At 40.2% G+C, this 20,932-nt stretch overlaps 1 protein-coding gene across 1 annotated transcript in view; it reads right to left on the reverse strand.

Moving 5' to 3' along the window:
- The window catches only part of LOC118113524 (collagen and calcium-binding EGF domain-containing protein 1), a 39,417-nt gene extending 29,411 nt beyond the window's left edge, over positions 1-10,006 (reverse strand). The window contains exons 1-2 of the mRNA XM_035163320.2: positions 9,436-10,006; positions 7,317-7,397 (exon numbers count right to left, since the gene is read on the reverse strand). Of these exons, the coding sequence (XP_035019211.1) occupies positions 7,317-7,397; positions 9,436-9,548 (194 nt within the window). The 5' untranslated portion in view covers positions 9,549-10,006. The remainder of the gene's footprint in view (positions 1-7,316; positions 7,398-9,435) is intronic.
- Positions 10,007-20,932: the final 10,926 nt, after the last annotated feature.

A 20,932-nucleotide genomic window follows, 5' to 3' on the forward strand; every position in this document is an offset into this window, starting at 1 on the left:
CCGGATGTCATGTGACGGAGTGATACACGGAGTGTTAGAAAAATCTGGATTTCATCAGTGCAGAGGAGCAGATTGGAAATGGCTTGGATGTAACCCCTGGTAAACATGTGGTGTAAATGAGATACGTCTCCTTTAATGGGGAATTACATTGAAAAAAAATTTAAAATATATGTGAGGATAGAGAGTAGAAGAGAAGCAAACACTTAAAGGGCTAAAACCAGCAAACACTTGACAAAGGATATGCTCATTAGCAGATTGCTACATATGGTGACATTTAATAACTTTTCAAGCAGGATTTAGTTAGTTTCCAATGAAAACAGCTGTTTACATCAGTGTCACAATAGTTCTTAACTACATTCTCAATTTCACGCACCCATATCGGTCCAGCCATGGGTTTTGAATTTGTGGTAGATAGATTGATTGATGGTCTCATGTTTCCTGCTATGTGTTTACAGTTTACAGTAATTACCTCGACATAGAAGTTTCTATTGGTTGGGGTAGAGTCTGTCAGTCCTGCACTGGATTCAGATTTCCTGCCTCAGCATGTGGGATTCACTGGAAACGATTCAGTGTGTAATCCAGTCCAATTTTATGTCAGTGATAACAGCCTCACTGTTCAGTGTTTACTCTCGTTACATTGTGTCAAGTCGTATTAAGTTTCTGTTAATGTAAACGGAACATCTTACTGCTGCTGCTTCATATTAAATTCTTATGTGGAAGTTCAACAGTGTTTTGACATTTGTGTTACAGACCATAATTTAGATTTCAAAGCAGTAATACATGGTTTTTACACCAGAAGATTTAAAATATTTAATGGAGGTGTGAGAATAACTAAAAATCAGCTTGACCATGAACACTGAGGACTGATTTCAGTGAGCACTGCTGTTCAGTGACACCATTAAGAAACCAGAACAGTCAGTGGGTTCCAGTGTGGCTGTGCTGCTGCTAAATGTTTGCATGTGATGTATGCCATTCCTTTGGTTGATTGTGAATTACAGTTATCAGCTAGAGCCATTTCTAAGTTCAGTTTCTCAAACAATAAATCTATTCTCTGCAATATGAACCACTTGTGTTCACTCCATCACTCTACCAGCAGACATCACTAATGTACCCTGCCCACTGTCTCTGTAGAAACAGATCAGCTAGGATACAAAGGAATAATGATGCCACAGAGGAAGTTGGATCTTTGTGACAATAAAAGTACCATCAAGTATGAAAACAACGATAGCAATCATATCTGCATTACATTTATCACCCTCCCTTTACTTTAACAGAGTAAGAGCCTGAGCTCTCATACTGTAACGTGATGTTATATGTGTTATCTACTGCAGTAATGAAACAGATCAAGTGCTCATACTTTGACCATTTACAGGTTCATAATTCTAATTTGGGGCTAAACAATAGCTTTACATGCTATTATGTTCAAAATACACATAATTTGTCACAGTAAAAACATTACTGCATTGCCTCTTTTCTCCTTCTGTCTGAAACACTTGGTTTTAAGTTCTTAGCCCACCTCCAAAAAAGCCCAGTCTGCTCCCATTGGTGAACAGCATAGAGTGTGTATTGGAAATGTCATGTGAATCTGTTTTCAGACATGACCTGCGGGTAAAGTCCAGAGAATTGGATACAGAGTTTATCCTTTTCACACATGCACAACGCAGCAGAAGTTCCCTGAACAGACGCGTTCAAAACAGCAACAAATCCTCTGCATTATACCAAACCCATGTTGTCTCTTATCGCCACAATCTCTCTTAACATCGCTGGTTGTACTGTTCCAACTCTGTAACAAGTCTGATGTTGAAAGTCAGACCCAGCCTATAGACCCAAACTACCTTTGCAAACAAGACTTAAGGTTTGATTTTGTAAATAAATGGGTGGGAGAGCCTTTCCCTGGAAGGAAAAGGAGTTGACCACCAAAATCTAATCAGTTCATCCTTGAGTCCAAGTGAATATTTGTACCACATTTGAAGAAATTCCTTCAAGGCGTTCTTGAGATTGCATGTTCACAAAAATGTGATGGACAGACAGACAGAGAACCAGAAAACAAAACGCCTCAGGCCACTGCCTATTGCCGGCATAGAGACATTAAAACCAATATGGCAAACGAAAGGAAAGGAAAAAAACACATGCCATCATATGGGCACAAACCAGAACAATATGCCAATCGAGTGAAAGGATGGTTCATAGATTAATGGAGCCCACAGGTCCTGTCAGAGTTGGACTCTACAGCTGAGAGTGTTTAGAGACAAAGGCCTAAGAAAGGATCAGAAAAGTCACTGCTCTAACTTCCTGCACAGACAATACAGAGACATTTCATACTGATGCATAAATAAACATGCAAGCTCACACACACATCACACAGATACTCGATACAAGCTATGTATATTTGGCTTGGCACTGACTGAAATCCGACCTCCAGCAAAGACAGAATAAGGAACACAAAACAGGCAAAACAACAGAAATAGCGCTGATTCAACATCATCATTGTGAGAGCCACAGCAGAAGGGGTAGGAGACGTGCGGCTCGCCAGGCCTTTGTTTAGACGGTGAGATCAGCAAAAGGTTTACGTCTGCACAACACCCCAAAACCATCTGAGACGGAGACACATTCATGTTGCAGGCATTTAACAAACAATCTTATCCACAACAAAGCATTTTGATTGGAGCATGAGAAGACATTGGGAAGATCAGCAAAGGCAAAAGCAACTGAGGGAAAGAAGTGAAGAGAGTTAAGAGTCGTAGTGCGCTGGCAACAGGTTTGAGGAATCCGTATTCATTTCTAAATGGCAGTTTCTACTTGGACAAAGTCAACATCATTAGAAATTCAGTATATCTATAATATGATTGCTGGACTTTTCTTAAGCATAAAAGGATCACTTTCCTGAAATCTCACGGAGAAAGCAGCTTCAATGTTAAGTGTTACCATAATTTAAGAACCATCATTTGCTTCAGTGTTTTCATTGCAACTGAGCCCACTTTCTTTGGGAAGGTGTGAACCTTTCCAAATTGTTAAAATGCCACATTCAATCAAAACTCTATAGATACATGCAGGCTACTTTTCCCAGATTATTTGAATATGAGAACATAGTGCCAGGTGCAGAAATAAGAGAAGATAATCAGATATTATTGGAAAATGCAGCCTGTCGACATGGCAGACCTGTGGTTAGAGCGACCAGTTCTGGGTCAAGTACAGTTTACGAACTTCAATTGTCCAATCAAAATTTAGCAGCCATAATGGCAGTCATCTAAACCCTTGGATTTCTTCACATGTAGTAAAAACAACACTATATATGTCGGGAGGTTGGTGTTTTTTTTATCTCTTCTCCAAAACCATAATCAAAATACTTGTTAACCTGTCAGGTTAAGAAGCTTTTACAACTAAATGTTATTTCTATGGCCAAGGACCACATTCACTGTGTGGATGCAACCCACTGATGCAGTCAGTGTTATTGACAACTTGAAGTACTGTTCTTTGCTTTATTCTATTCAGCCCCAGCGTACATTGTACAAGTACATTGCAATATCATCTGAACTACCACCCAAGTGCATACTTCTACCTCTTTCATAAAATACTTGTTATGAAATGCGACACGTAGTTTTTCTTGAAATAGTGCTTTCAACCGATTCATGAAGCTAGCTTCAGCTTAAATTAGATGGTTGGCCATATGTGATCAAATCTGACAGAGATCATTGTTGTAGCCACTAAAACTATTGTACACTAACTAGAAATGAGAAGCCTGCTTTTATTAACATCTGCATGAAATTGAGGACCCATTGCTTAAAAAAGCACATTTCCTGTTGTCCTGAGGGTCAACGTTTGCATGCGCAGCTAAGAGTCAACAGTGATAACAGACCTTATCAGGCGCCACTCTTGCTGCAGTGTCAAAAATCACATCAAAAAAGGGAAAATGGGAAAATGGAGCAGAGAAAAGAGAACACAAAATAAAGGCTCTTTGTCACAGATGCAGCTATATAATGCAAAAAACAAAATAATTGCCAAAAAGAGACCTGGTCAGTCATTGTTATGACCTCACTCTACTAACAACGGCTCAGCTGGAGACTGCCACATATGAGAAAGGACACCAAGACAATCGAAGTGCCATTAAAAAAAGCAAAACAATAATCAAACTCAAATCAAGATAAAATCAAGAAACAAAATGGGTTGGAGATGTCAACCAAAAGGAACAAAGAGGGGAAAATACTGAGCCAGCCACGCAGTGGGCCATAGCACACAGCTCATCCCCCTCAATTACCTAAAGAAAAAGTCTAACTATAAAACAAAGGAAACAGATGACTGGACTGCTGAAGACCTCCAGCCCATAACTTAAATAACTCAAAGGGCACTAAATAGTCTTCTTCAATGCAATCAAGCTGCACCAAATTTAACACTCAGTGATATCAGTCGCCTAAATGGGACTGATTTTCTTTAAGATACATTAATTATTCTCTGGGAAATCAATGAAAATGTAAAAAAAAACACTATGTTACAACAAAGGGCATTAAAGTGTAGACAGGGTCACACGACAACAGTCATGAACACCAGCTAAACTCACATCGTTGAGAGCTCGATGTTCAGTGATGTTAAGTTTTTGAAACCTTTGGTTTCTTTATGTTTGAATATAAAGTTAATATTTTAAACATTACAGATAACTCCATCTCATAGTCTCTGTCAGTCTTTTTATATATAGAGATTTATATTAGCTATGATTAATGTATTCCTGAGGGTTTTTGAGGTTTGATGAATAGCTATAGTATACATTGAAACCTCAGTACGCTACTTGTTGGTCAGTCCCAAATGTTTGCATTTTGGAATCTGGATAATGTTCCACCCAGATGAACATTAGCAGCCAGATTTATAACTGGTCTGGTATTAAATCAACATACAAAGTTGGCCTACAAATTAGTGGTCTGGTGGTTTGCGTGAACATGGTGGCCTGGGATTGAGTCAAATTCCCTGCCAGAATTAATCTTTCAGTCCGCTGTTGACAGACAGGATGAATTATGGAGAAAACCTAGAACAACATGGTCAGTAAAACTCCAATCCAGTTAACTCCGTAACCATTATTCTTCAATAGGCCTTAGAGCTATCTGTTTAAAAAGTACACATCAATCCACATAAACTACAACTTTCAACTTGTTCAAATGAAAAAATGCGATGGCCTCTTCAACGTGCTCCTCTCTGACTTGAATGTAATATTCACATACACATCGACACATTAGATCAATCTGTTTTCCCCTGTAGTTAATTGCAAACACTCTATTTGATCCAGATCTGTGCTTAACCGCATTGAGAAACATGTAAAAGGAAAATACAGCCTCATCTGACCCACCTCCTCGAGCACCGCACATCTCTTATATATCCAGAAATTCAACAAGACACAGAGCCTGTTCCAGTCTAACCTTGAAAGTAAACAGATCAGATGGTCTGGCCTCACACCAGACCTGGTGCCTCATTTATTAAAGGATCTTCTTATGACAAAAAACAACTCCAGGCCAGGCAAGTTGGGATTAAAAAGAAAGTTATGTCAAAATGTCAAAATGAGCGATTTACGTTGAATTTCTCCTGTTGTGTGTGATGTATCTCGGGCTCAAAGTCTTACAACCTGCCATCACATCTGCATTGGATTCATCTCTTACCTTTAACGTATGTTGACCTCAACAAGCTCATATGATATGATGGAGTAGCGATATGATATACCCCTTGAGACTGTGAATGTTTTCAAAGAAGAGCAAGAAGAAACCAATTTCTTCAAGTCATATGTCACACCTTTCAAACCCTGCCCCAAGATTCCCCTTTTAAGGCTCATTTATGCTCATGGTTAGATATGGACTTTGAGAATTGGTAAGAAACTAGAGGCGTCATTATGATGTAACAATGCCTCTTTATTAAAGTAGTTTTTATACCTTCAAATTATAATGGTGTACCGTCCAGGAACAACCTGTTTTACGGCATACATCATACACCAACAACCGGAGCCGGAGCTAGCAGCTAGAGACAGCTAGCTGCCATTCTCAATACGGACATCCTGGTAGCACCACCAAAGAAACTGAAGAGGACATAGTCGGAGAAAACGAAGAAGAGAAGAAGATAAAAAGAGAAAGTGATCAAGTAACAAACCAAAACAGAGTGAATATCGGAGCATATTTTACCAGACTTATCTCGACCTGGCGTTTTATTTATTTAAGTAAGTCATAACTTTTGCTTGTTTGCTTTGTCTTGTGCTCTTCTGCTTGATGATGGGCAGTGTAACTGAAGTTGTCGACTCTCTAACAACAGAAGCCAGGTAAACCTATTTTGAAATTAGCCAAACAATTCGCTCTGATTTGATACACTTGCTCAAACATCGACAACTGTGTCGGCTACTTGTTGTTTTAGCTTGTTACCTTGTGAGCTACTGTTCTACTTTGATTCTAGACAAAGACTCCAAAAACCTTTTCAGTCGATGTGGTTCTTTGTCTTCTGAGGTCCCCTGTTTATTCTCTGTCAGCTTGTTAAAAAATGCACCTGTGTAGAGCTGTGTGCATCGGAAGGCTCGGAAAGCTACTTGTAATTACGACAATGAACTACAGATCCCACCTGTAGGGGAAGCCCGAGTGTAGCATCCTCCTCCACCATCGACATGTTTGTTGCTGTTAGACTACTTCTACTTTTTAGGTTATGATGCAGGCCTGACTCCCTGAGGGGGACTCCTTCCCTCAACGTTTGAGCTCTGGACCCAAGCTGAGAAAGTTCAAGTTCAAGTTTTGTTTCGCTGTCACAGAGCCAGGCTAGTGGGATTCAGTTCAGCACAGATGGAAACTGCAGTGCAAAGGAAAGTTATATGTCTTCATAAAAGTGGCCATGCAGCAAACTACAAAGGGAGGTTAGAATAAATGGTTCTACAATGAATGTGTCTTTGGCCATGTTCAGACTGTGGTTTGGTTATTAAAAAGAGTTAGCAATAAAAGATAAGGGGAAAAGGGGGGAGTAGCTGCTGTGGGTGGACAAAGTATGGTGCTTATACCAACTGCATCTTCCCTCTATGAATAATGGTTTACAGAAAATTACTATTTTCCCTCTGAAGTGGATATTTCAGTTTCCCAGAGTGGGATTTACAGTGTGGAGTTCTGGAAATGATTTGGCGGGGTGGTTTAGTGGTTAAAGAAATCTTCCCATAACCCCAGAATGTTTCAGGTTCAATTCTCCCGAAAAGCTGCCACTTGTCAAGACTGTCCTTTTCTGGGAAAGACAGTCAGCTCAATATCAAAATGTAAATACATAAAGTACAGTGACTGTTGATTCAATCAGTGGCTCAAGGAGACCTGGTGTCCTACCTGAAACAAGTGCTGTTCTTCCCTCCTGCTCTGACACAGGGATACTCCACAGTCAGGATCTTACTCTCTGGACACTCCGCTCTGAGAAAACAAAGACACACGGAAACAAATGTAATTGATCGGCTCTTTTACACCGTTTGTCAGCAGTGTATAACTGGAAGGGGAGAGAGAGAGATGGGGAATGACACTGAACAGAGGTCGTGGGCTGGCGGTTCATGGTCGGCACGTTAACCTCTAATCCAGCAGGGCTCCCCCTGCTCGTAGTTTAAACACTTACACCTGGTGGGTGACGAGTGCCTCATGAAGATTAACACCAAAAGTAGTTTGACCTAAATGTCCCTGGACATTGCACAATATTATATATACATGATGTTATAGTGGAGCCCTGCTGATACTGCAGTTGTCAGGCCAATATCGACATTGATACAGAAATGAAAGATTAGCCCATTGATGAAAAAAATTAAATTAAATTGAAAACTTTCGCAACATTTTCCATAATCACTTAAATGTTTTTAAACGTACAATATATAACTTTGGCCTTAACAATAACAAATGATGTTGAAGCAGTGTGGGATCATGGGAGTGGTCTTCACCACCACTGCTCAGGCAATAGCTTGAGCTGGTTTTGGCTTTAGCCCTTTAATAAAAGCCATGCGGTCCTTAAGCAGTATACATGGTAATGGATGGATGGATGGACGGTTGATAGACGGATGGATGAATACTTTTTTTCAGCTTCTTCAGCATGATGATAGATTTCCCTATTTAATACTTTATAATTTAATATCAGGATATGGGTTTTATTGAACAGTTCATTAGACCCAGCAAGAAATGTAATGGCGTATCTTGGCCTCTGTGAAATTGTGACATGCATTGTTCCCTATTTTGTGACATTTTATGGCCAAATTGTTAATCGATTCTTGAGGAAATTAACAGATAACTAAAATAATTGTTAAAGACAAAAACAGTTATAGTTAAGATTTATTACAGGTAAAGAATCGGGATGAAAATGTTGTCGGTGCTCAAACTGGTTAGGCTTCTAAATGATCCCAAACATACCTGGCATCTGTAATGTAGCACCAAGAAAATGAAGAAAACTAGAACTGACCAATATGGCCAAGCTGATTTATTGATCTAGCTGTAAAACTTATGTCATACAGATTTCAAGATGTAAACCAAACTAGCAACATACCAGCTCCTCATATGATTTGTGTTACAGTGCAGTTGTAGCCTACACATTTGTTTCAACTAAACCATGTCCAGGCTCTTGAAGGTATTAACTTCTGTATGTGTTTATTTAACTGGGGGCATCAGTGGATGATTTCATCCCACTGTAACAAAACCCAGTGAGTTTACGCTGAAGCTCTAAAAAAATAAATCTGATGTGGTTCCTTGTAATTGGACAAGCTGAAAAGAATAACTATAGGAATAAAAAAATAATAGGCTACTGTTGGTTTATTATCTGAGGTTTAAGCTGCTGCTCAGCGGTTTGCCCCTCAGTGGTTCCTCGGTATATTGGGCGCATGTGCTCCCCTCACATCCCCTGACACTGACCTCCTCTCTCCGGGCACGTTGATAGCATCTGTCATGTTGTGTCTGAACATAAGTAACATTTGGCTCTGCGCACCGACTCCAACCATTTGGAGTCCCCCTGTTGCCTTTTTGCATTTCCTTGAAGATCACATTAGATTAGACGAGCAACAGCGGTTCATCTAGGGGTCTCCTCTTTGACAGTCCGCTCACAGTGTATCGTAAAAAAAAGCAGCGTCCAATTAAACACAGACTAAACTCTATTATGGATTTTGGCACCGTGCGTAAATCAGACAGAGAAGTCCTTGTTTAGGGTTTAAATTAACAGTAGAAACAAACTTTGCAATGTGACTGGGGAGCAGGTTTACAGAGTTCTACTGTCACTTCAATATTATAATCACAAGTAAACCAATTCAATTATTGTGGCATAAATTGAAATACCTACACATTGATGTAGCTTCTGAAGCGTTTTGTTAAAAGTTGTGCGTCATGATTAAAAAACCGACATTATCCCTGGATGAGTTTGTCGTGGTATTACAGCTCATTCACAAAAACCACAGATATATTTTAGTATCCACTTGTCAGGACCCACCTCGATGTGTCCACTGCGAGCGTCGTCCTGATAGAGCTGGCACCGGATTCCCACAGGAAAACCACACAGATTGCGCCAAACGGTAAAAGAGTCGCACCATAAAGTTGACCCATGTCCCCTTCTGCGCTCCGGGACAGACGATCTGCTCAAGATAAAACGCCCTCACATCAACAGGACGCCTCTGTTTGCATCTGTCATTGACCCAAGAAGGTGGTGGCACCAAAACCTCAGAACTCCTCGTCAAGTATCCCGCGGAGTTGATGCTCGTGGAGCCTGTGTGGATAGTGAGAGCTGCGCTGCGCATCCGGAGCCCAACTTTACGCACTGAGGCAGGGGCAGACCCCTTGGAGAGCTACTGAAGGGTTTCAACTCAGTTTGTTACCGCTCACTAATCCCTCTGGATTTACATTCCTGCCTCCAAAGAAGAGACCGCAACTGAGTAGACAGCCCCACTGCCCAACGCTGTGATGACGTATAACAACATTCCTAATCCGACATAATAATAAAAACAGCAACAGCCATAATAATAATAAACTTAATCCCAGGATCACCACCGAGCTCTTCTGATATGTTGAACGTCAAAAACCCTTTTCTAACTTCAGTTTCATAACATGAGCTGGAAGGAATTCGGGAATTGGGGAGGTAGGGGGCTGCAACATGTAATACATTAAGTTAATTAGCTTCAAGTTGGGAATAAAAAAATCCTTCAGTACCAAAAATAGAAAGAACGCGGTGTCCCTGGAGTGCAATCACAGCAACAAATTGGAGAACACAACAACAAATTACAAAACACAGCAAAAGAACAAAAACAAAAACTCCATATAGCTAAATATGACGGATTTAACTTCACATGAAAAAGGGAGGTATCTGCTGATTTGAATGCACTGCCCCTATAAATATATACCTTTGGTACCAGTCTGCTTTGTGATATGTTGCTGTTTTTTTTATGTTTTGTTGTGTTTTGCTGTTGTTTTTTCCCCATTTGTCTTGTGAGTTGCACTTCAGGGCCACCGTACTGAGCTGATTAATTACAAATCACAAAAAAATCACAACAGCACAGTACAGAACGCCAAACAGACCGTTTTACTTGATGCACTGACCCTTTAACAATGATAATGGCTCTCAGTAAAATGTATACCTCTGCCACGGACCATCAGACCCATTCAAATTAAATCAAGCTGCACCGAATTTCACACACTCAGAGATATCAGTTCACTAAATCTGATTTTTTCATTAAGATCCATGAAATATTCCCTGGGAAAACTTTGAAAAACATCCTATCTGGCAATGTTAAAGGAAGTTTCATGGAAATCCATCCACAAACCAACCAACAGACAAATGGACAGGGGTGAAAACATAACCTCCTTGGTGGAGGTTATAAAAACAAAGCATGACAAACAGATGCTTTTTTTAAAGTTTGAGTTAAGTCACAGATCTTCTAGGTTCCATATATGTGCAGCTAAAAGCAGTTTCTCCATGTTTGGATTTAATTTTGTGAACAACCAGACCGGTGCCAACCTCTAGTCTAGTGTGATGTTGCTGAAGCAGAGGATCCAAGATGTTTTTTTGGCCATGAACAACAGTGTGATTTATAAAGATGCAGGACTGGTTCTTTGGCAGAATGAAAATTCAGGGCAGAGCTTTGTCAGTCACAGTGGTATGGTCCTTGTTAGGACTTGAGCAGCGATCAGTTAACTGTAGCTGTCTGAAAGAACAGTATTAAGGCATAGACGAACTAATGAGTTATGTTAAACTGTTAAAATTGAAATCCATTATGATTCTGTGGCAGAGAGTTAAATGAGGACTAACTTTCCGTCTTTCATCTCCATCCATCCATCATCTATACCACTTATCCTTTGATGGATGCACGGAGCAGGAGCCAATCCAAGCTGACATTAGGTAAAGGCGGGTACATCCAGGTCAAGTCCCTTTGCCACCTTAATGTTTTAACTTATCTATCCATTGATGGAGATGTTGGCACTCAGGTCACTGCACTTAAACATGAGGGCATCATTAAAGCGATGTTGATTTATCTGTATTTTATTGTAACAGCATGTGTCATGAAGCTTTTCCCCACAGCTGTGTCCCAAATTTCCATCAAAGACAGGGAACTCTTTATCTCTGATCACTGCAAAAGTTATAAAGAACTAAACTGAAAAACGTGTATTTTATCATGAGACAACTTGCACAATTCTAGTGGAGCAACGAGCTCGCAGATAAGCGAAGAAAAGGTTAAGGACATGATAATCACTGGATCACCCAAGATTGCTCAATGCAGATGTTTCCGGTGTCACAGCTGAAGAAATAATATTTTCATTTATCGCATGTCACTGCATCCAGATCCGCTCTGTTTCATGCACATCAGACAGAAAACATGACACTCTTACAAAAATACAGTTTCTCTTTCATTGAATTTACTGCCGACAATCTATTCACCATGTGTCATTGCATTTGCTCGTTTGCCAGTTTGGATTCCGTTTCATATAAAGCAAATGAAAAAAGGACATAAAGTCCTTTAGGGGAGAAAAAAGGCCAAACGTGGAGGGAGGAGGACTTAAAATAGAAAAAGAGAGGACAGAGGGATTAATAAAAACAGCCTCCATACCGAGGTCACTTTTTCTATAAATAATATTCACACGCTCATTATTCATGTGGTTGTTTGTTTTTTATCGTACTTGCAATCACAGCATCATTACTGGAGCTGTAAGTTTGCCATGGACTTTAGGAATTGGACTGTTCATATAGCTATCTGATTAACTGTGTACAGAATGTGTTAATATTCCTGTAAAACAAGATTCTGCATCTTTATTCCTCTGCTTGACATACAAAATACCATTAATACAAATTAGAACCTCCCCTGGAAGAGTAATGGAGTGAAAACGGAGCCAAATGGTTTCATATTGCTCAATATTTTCTCTATAAGAACCTGATGAGGGAAAAAATCCTGTAAAAGATATTTGCGGTGTATTACACATACATCACTACAAAACTGTGGATGTATGAAGTATTATAAAGAACACTAATGACATAAAAACAGCATAAAGTAGCATGAGGCCATAATTTCACAGCAAGTATCCCCCTACAAGTCTTTATCAGAATAACAACATTCTGGGGGATTTCTTTCTGTCCTGTATATGATATAATTATTATGAATATGACTTGGTTGCTGGTTACATTACTGGAGTTTCTGTGGGGGTTTCCTACGAGCCCGATGATGAAGTTAAGGGTTATTCCATTATTGTGAGAGCAGTGGTCTGACCAATAGTCACCTCTGTGGAAAGCACGGCAAAGTGGTCAGAGGCTGGTCAGGCGATGTTGGGTAACTGCGCTCGCTGGTCTCTTTCACGTCTATTCCCCCTGGTGCATGGAGTTCTTGGCCACTGCTCAATAGAAACAGCTGGTTTTATTCACCATAAATGAATCATGCAAGAAATACACTTGCACTCACTTACACACAGGCTGCGTACATGCATGCACACGGTGACTGTGTCAAATTAAATCCTACAGTCTCCTTTGGCTCCGCTCCCTACAGAATCAAATAAATTCATAAAATATATAAAGCAACATTATTAGAGAACCGCAGGAAAAGGTGGCTGTTGAAAAGGAGGTCTCTGCTCCGTTATTACGACCACACAGGCCACGGCTCCTCTTGTTCCCACGAAGGATATCGTCTCCTGTCTTGGTTTACTTAGGTTGTGGTTTTTATTTGGTGTTTGTCTATCTGCTTATGAGCATACTGGAAGAAATGTGGTTTTCATTGAGGGCTGGGGCCAAATTCTTCATCGTTACCAACTGCTTCTCATTCATGGATGAAAGTTGTGAAACATAAAAGGGAAGACATAATGCTCAACTTCCCAAAGGAGTTAGAGGGGATTTTGAAGTTGTAGCACATAACGGACACAGAGTATTGCTCGTCACCTTTAGCCACTGTGAATACACTTGTACTTCTTTACCACCAAGTCCTCAGCATTACATGGAATTCATCATTAAATTATCATGTTTAAAGGCACACAAATAAACTATTCACTGGTAGGAATAAGATAAAGATCATATTGCCCCACAAAGTTAAAATGGTATGAATAAATAAGCATACTTTATATCGGAAGCTCTGTTTATTTGAGGGAAAACGGATTTGATAAAAACATCTACGCATTACACACATGTATGTACGTTAACACTTGGTTGGTTGGTGCTGACGTGATCTTCATAACGACAACAATCAGTTTCATGGACATACAACACGTTTCGTGCCAACATGCCATGCTGTGCTAAAGAGAAGTACACTGGAAATAAAATCCACAACCAGATGATCACACCAGGTTCACCAGCTGCCTTATCCTCCTCGTCCACATTAGAGTGATTTGATTGGCTGGCGCCTGTGCTTGAGTATTTATTCAAACACAATTTGATTGGCTGATTCCTTGGCTATACAACAAGCAGAACCACAACGTAGTTCAACAACGCATGACATCATCCTGGTCTAAGTGAATGAGCGGCATTTCCATTGAAGCCTCCAATGCATTCGTGTGAGTCCTAATGAGTAAAGTATGCAAGAGTTTAATTTGAGATTGAGTAATAATGAATGGGACCTCCAATAAAACCCTGTGGAGTTTTTAAACCAGAGCAATGGAGCACTAGTTTGGTAATTGGGCCCAGATTTAGTTAATATTTCATGTAAAAAAGAGGAAGAATAGAAATTTGAAAAAATGTGGATGTGAAGAATGCTAATTCTGAAATCTTTTCGAAGAAACTTTGCAAATACTTTGAGGTAGGAAATGTATTTTAAAAAATGTGCACTTAAATACATACAATCCTGTTCTTTCTGATGGTAACCATCAATTTCACCATCATTTTATCGGCCTCACAGCCAAGTTGTCACAGCACTGCTGACAGAGAGGTATTCGAAAGAGCTGACCACACTTTTCTACTGATGTATTGTGGTGACACAATCTCAGACTTTAAAGTTCCTTCCCTTCAAAGACCCAACAATGAGTTCTCATCAACACACCATCACTCCAATGTCATCAGGAGTCCTTCCCTACATTCGCTTAGTCCATGATACCATCTATAAGGGGGACATTGGCCTCTCTAGATGTCTTGTCTTCAAGTCTCTTCTTTCAGACATGTCTATACAAGTGGAGGCTCAGCATCTGAACATGAAGGATTCACAGATTTCTCACATTATTATCATATTGAGGTTGTTTTTACTGGGATAAATTAAGTAAAACAAGGCTTCTTCATCTTTAAGATAGGGGGAAAAAATACATAATGAGAGGAATTGTATTGAAACATGCAGAGAACAGGGACCACTTGTGTTTCTTACCTGAGATATAGGCAACAAATGATAATTCCCAACAGCTCACGTCAGAGGAATCAGAGCATCAAAGCATCCTGCAGAAAGTGAGGCAGACAACTTTTCACAGCTTTCATCATATCTGGATGATTCACAGATATGTTGCTACACAAATGAATTCCCTTATGTCTGGTCTGAACTGAGAAAGGCCATCAAGCTAAAGGAAACCTGCATAATTAAGGCTCAGAAGCAACTACTCAATGAGAGAGTGAGGCAACATTCCAGAATTGATGCTGACCAGATACATGGAGAACTTTCATCACATCTTTCCAGTGAAGTCCTGAAGGAAGTATCCAAGTTCCTGGAAAATGCAAAGTCTTCACACAAGCAAGTCCAGTTGCTCTGTAAACACGTACAAACTCCTGAAGATACTATGACCTGGATGATTGAAAACCTTCACAGATAAACCCAAAGGAAAACAAACTCTGGTGATAAATCTATTTTACCCACTGACTGACCTTCACTTGTATGGAAATGAGAACATATTCGCCTCATCAGAACAAAGCATGTCCACGGGTCCTTCTTCCACATTTCAGTCTTAAACGGATAAAGATGCTTTTCTTCTTTTTCAAAAAGTTTATAGTTTATGTATTAGATTTGTATCAAAAACTATGTCCTGAATAAACTCTCTTACTCTCTCTCAAACATCACTTTAGACAACCATTACCTTTTTCGATTATCTGTCATTTTAAGAGCTGGTTTCCCCTTCGTAGAATTAAATAAAAAGTCTTATACACTGTGGATATTACACAACGTTATTAGATATAATGCTGCACAGACATTTTTTGGCATTAAATTATATTTAATTCGGTGAAACAACTGCAGATCAGTTCTGAAGAAAGGGAACACCTGAGACATATATGTAAACTTCTTCAAGTACAAAAACACACGTTTAGAGAATTACTCTGACCAATGTAATGTTTTTATCCCTCACAGTCCATCATGACATCCACACTGAATAAGTAACATTTACCAGCCTCTGCAAAAAATGAAAATCTCTCTCGCCTGATGACATCGTTGAAAGTATGGTGACCTAATGTCACAGAGATGCACGACATAACTTATTTTTACAAGTGTGCTCTTAAGACAAATAGATATTTACAGCCTCTATACACCAGGCTCTTCATGTTTCTGTTTGATTTATTCATAATCTTAGTCCTCCATTGCCATTAGCGATATAGTCCCATTGAATGTTGTCATAAAATACTGACAAGTCGTGTGAGGCAAACCCGGCCTCAGCTGGAACATCCTCTACTCAAATATGCTGCAATTCTGTTTTTATTATTGTCTCGACTCCTGTTGCTTGGAAACTGAGGGAGTTTCAGAAATGTGAGTGTTGCATGTCTCTCTTATCGCAGTAAACACCTGACTGTTCGAGCCAAATAACACAGAAGCTATCCATCAATGTCACCCGGCCTCTAATATGGATTTACATTGCACAATGTTTCACTATTGGTTTGTGTGCAGCAGAGGCAAAAGTTGATAAATTGACATTTTGGCTGACCTTTGGAAAAATACTTTGGCTTGTTTTCTTTCTTTAGTTCACTATTTCTGGCAATTAGTTGGTTCTATTACAGCAGTAGATTTAGTCGAACATGTTTTTTAACAATCACTTAAATGTCTCTTTATTGAGTCTCATTACATTTCTGCAGGAGTTGAGATCAGGATGTCATGGAGTAAATGCCTTATTCCACTGGTCTCACACGAACATGGACCTGCAGGGGTCTTTTCTCCATTGGGACTAAGTATGAACTTGTAAAAACAGTGCGGTATCACCTCTTATTGTTTCATGAAATTCAAGCTGGAAAACGTAGGTTTCTTTCCTGCTTATAAAAAGCTCTAGAGATGTGGAGCAGCCAGTGGAAAATTATTTTTAGGTTTACTTTACAAGGATTGGTCCCCCCCCTTCAAACTGCTGCTCAACGTCTGACTTTTAGCTTGAGAACCACGCAGGGCTCTTCTGGAAATTACATTTTAAATATTCATAAGTTTGCTGGGTTCATGAATCAAAATCATTGTAATATTCAAACTATATCAATTTCTAGTGAAGAAGAAATACAGGTTTACTGGTGAGACAGCTCACTATCTCCGCATGTGGATGGCTGCTGGTTGACTAGTGGAAACATTTGACGGGCTCGTGGTGATTAGTGTAAGTGAGCATGTTGGTGACAGTTGAAAGAGGTGCAGACTTTTGGCTTTCAGTCGAGAACATATCATGTTCCTGCCAATGTTACCTTATTTTTAAATAACATTAGTTGTAGCCAGAACAAATTGCATTAATCAAAAACTGGTTTCCGGCTAAAAGTTTCGTTTAAACTTCCATTTTGCTCTTTTTGAGTTCTGCCGTCACTACCGTACCTGCACAAGCTCTGTATGATTTATAGTTTGTAAAGGGCTTTGAAGGGGAGGATTTCTCTCGCTCTCACAGGTGCACCCAGCAGTCAGCAGCTGAAAACACAGACTCTCTGGCTTTAACACGTCTCAGACCTTAACACCTCACCCTGTGCAGCAGCGACCATGTGCTAAACTTTGTCAACTTTGATAGATTTGGCTCAGCTTGCCGGATAATGATATGATCAAGGAGCTTATATAAAGGAGAAAAGGACAACAAAAATGTTTTTAAGAAGGAAATACGGAAAAAAATTAAACAGGACCATTTGGGAATAATGCCTTTTTGCTCTCTTGCAAAGAATTAGATGAGCAGGAGCCTACCACAGAATGTCGGCCTGTGGCACAATTACAGCACCACTGAATCTGGTAAATGTCCCAAAATACCACAGAAGACTCTGTATACCACAGGACTATACATCAGAATCTGTAGCACAGTACCACAGAGTGTATGGTATAGTAGAGTACCACAGAGGGTTGATCTTGTGGTAAACATCCCAAAATATCATACAAGCCCCTGACTTCCACAGAAATTAACAACAGGATCATGTGATACAGTTACAGGGACATAAGTAACACTAACATTATATGTCAGGACATTTTCAGAAGGGATACCACTCTCATATCAGTTAAAGGTGATGCTACTACCAGAAGATGCTTAGCTTTTCTTACAGACTAGGAAAAAAATCTGGCCTTGCACTTTCCAGCGGAAAAACCAAATCCACATTTGTTTAATGCATACTTAGTATTCGTATAAAAAATCAAGTAATTGGCCAGAATCATTCTTGGACTTAAACATGGATCTTCCTTATCTGTGTTATCATGGATATGATATGGTTTTGTGACCTTCCGGCAGAGCTTTAGGTTGATTCTTACAGTCTTTACGCTTTAAGCTAAGCTAACCAAACTAAAGAATTATTTCTTCTTATCTTTTAATTTCTAAAAATTTGAAAAATAAAAATTTGAAAATCCCCGTCCAATGTGTGACCATAAATCACAGCAGTGCTACTGTAACTTAACGTAAATGTAAATAAAAGCTGTTAAATGTAATGTAAGAAGATTTATGTTTAGCTATATCCTAATCCGTCACACTGGGCTACCCAGCCGGGCAGCGAGGGCTGACAGTGATTGGTTTAATGGGGTACAAATGGTGGCTATGTCTGGAATGCCTCACAACATACATGGCCATGACCTCCTCGGACGGGAGGGATTAACACGCTGTGTGGGAGAGGACAGAGCCTCTTCCCTCACACAGAGGGCAGATCTGTACGGTCAGACCTGCTGGTTAGCAACATTACAAGGCCACAAAGGGGAAGGGTCTGTGGTTTGGAGGTGCTGCCCTCAACAATCTTTCTGCACATGCGGGTTTCAGAAGGTTTACAAGACCCCCAGGGTGACGCTGGTCCGACTGTGTGACCATGCAAATACTGTGGATTAGGAGGGTGTAAAAACTGCAGCTTTTATTTCTGTGCAGGAGGGTCTTTGTAATGCAGTCCTCCTTCAGAGAAAAGGTTAAATACATGCAAATGCATTACAGCGCTTTCAGAAATCTAAAACACACTATAACACATTGCTTTGAATTTCTTACATGCATCATCACAGTATTGGAATCAGAGCCCCTACCCCTGGCAGGGATCGACCCCTTTAGCTAAATGGGGACCACATGCTGAAAAAAGTCCGATATACGACAGGGAAAAAGTGCTGGAGCTCTATTCCCCTGGCTGACTTTGAATTTACACCCTGCCAGCATGAGGCGGGGGAACAGAATGGGGGAAATGTGTAAATCTGCTCAGTGAAACTGCAAATTAAACAGCTCTGAAAAGATAATGTGAAACCTTGGCCGTGAATCAGGCAGCAGCACCATACTGTACCTAGTGCAGCTGTGTGGCCTGGGACAAACATTCCTGCCTGCAGTAAGTCACAAAACAGAGGTGGTGGTAGAACACACACAATGGAGAAGACAGGATTATTCATCATTTTAGTCGCACTCGTGGGAAATATTTGACGTCTTAACTGACTGTGGAGGTGACGATGTCCCAAGGGGAGCAGAGACATGGCGACTAATGGGGCATGGGCCCAATTTTTCCCTCAGTAATGACACACTGAGCCAAAGCAGACGTCTGCTCACTGTCCACCCAGCACCAGGCTTCACAAGCTGAACGCCACACTTAGAGACCCAGAGCTAATCATAACGACTGGGTGAAGAATGATGACAGTTCTAATCAAAGCAGTACACTAAATCTTACTGTATGCCCTGTATGTGAGGTCTATACCACACAGTGTCAGCACATGTTTTCTATGTGTGTGGGGGGAGGTTTATTAGACCAACCAGGTGAAATACTGCAAGGGCTTTAAAACTGCACAAAGAAAAATAACTGGCACTCACAGCATCAATTATAGACAGCTGCACAATGTATGGATCGCCTGCAAGAGCTGCAGTCCCAGCAACAAACTCCTTCTGAAGTACTAGGTCCATTCAAAGGCATTTGTTTTAATTACAGTGTGTAAGTGTGTCAAAGGCCTCACACAATCACAGAGAGAAATAAAGGGAATAATGAAAACATAACATTTTCTAACATCTGTATATCTATAGTAATTCCACAAACGTCTGTCTGTAGAAAGTGCATCTCAACACGCCTTCTGTCTGCAGGCCAAGGTGAGCATGTCTTCCTCTACATCTACATACCTATGAAATAGCCGACATGCAATGTATGGAAAAATAACAGCAATTAAATGAATCATTCAAACTTATACAAAGCACATACATGAGCAATAATAAAGAAAATGTATTTCAAACATTGACCATAAAATCTGTGAATCGCCGCACAACAGCGTTCATTGCAGATCAACCAGGTAGGAACAACACAAAGTTTTCTAACTTCACTCTGCACCACACACTGTATATAAAAAGCTCTGCACACAACGTCCAGCACACAATCAATAAAAACTGACTGAATAATTCTGAATAACTCTCCAGAGCATTAACACAGGCCAAGAGAACAGACCATTCTAGACAGCTTTAGAATGGGCACTGCACAAGTTTCATGAATGCACAATTGCCTTAAATGCTAAATGGAGGAACAAGAAGAGAACAAAATACAAGAAGAAGCTTGGGAGGGTGTCATCCAAAATGAGGGCACGGATAATGCAAAAAGCCAGTGTGGAGGAGCAGGGCAGGCAATGAGCGAGGAGATGAGATCTGATGGCTGAGCGAGACAGACAGACAGAGACGTAACCTGGGAATCAAACTAGGACGATGAACAAGGCCAGTGGTAATGACAAGAGAAGCAGGTAGCAGAATCTGGGGGGAAAAAAACATTGCTAACTAAGAACAGGCGTTCACAGGGAAACAGACTAACGAGAACTAGGACGTTTGCCAAACCATCAAAACCACACTGGTCTACAGAATGATGAGGAGAAGACAGGAGGGATGAGCTGCCGTTATATAGTGGTGGAGATGGATGAGGAGTAGCAGCTGTGTAGGTGAATTGATGGAAGAGAGAGCCATGCACACACACACACACACACACACACACACACACACACACACACACACACACACACACACGAAGAGGGACAAACAAACCACAGAGTGAGAGGTGCTGACAGATGCTTGCTCTTAACTTAGTATTTCCATTTTATGTCTTTTACTTTCCTGCATTTCAAAGTAAAAGCATTGCAGCTACATTTTGCTCCACGGCATAATCTGGTAGATAAAGGTACTTTACTCTTACATAACAACATATGATCATCTAT

Source organism: Hippoglossus stenolepis, chromosome 1 (assembly GCF_022539355.2).
Source record: "Hippoglossus stenolepis isolate QCI-W04-F060 chromosome 1, HSTE1.2, whole genome shotgun sequence".
Lineage (NCBI taxonomy): Eukaryota > Metazoa > Chordata > Actinopteri > Pleuronectiformes > Pleuronectidae > Hippoglossus > Hippoglossus stenolepis.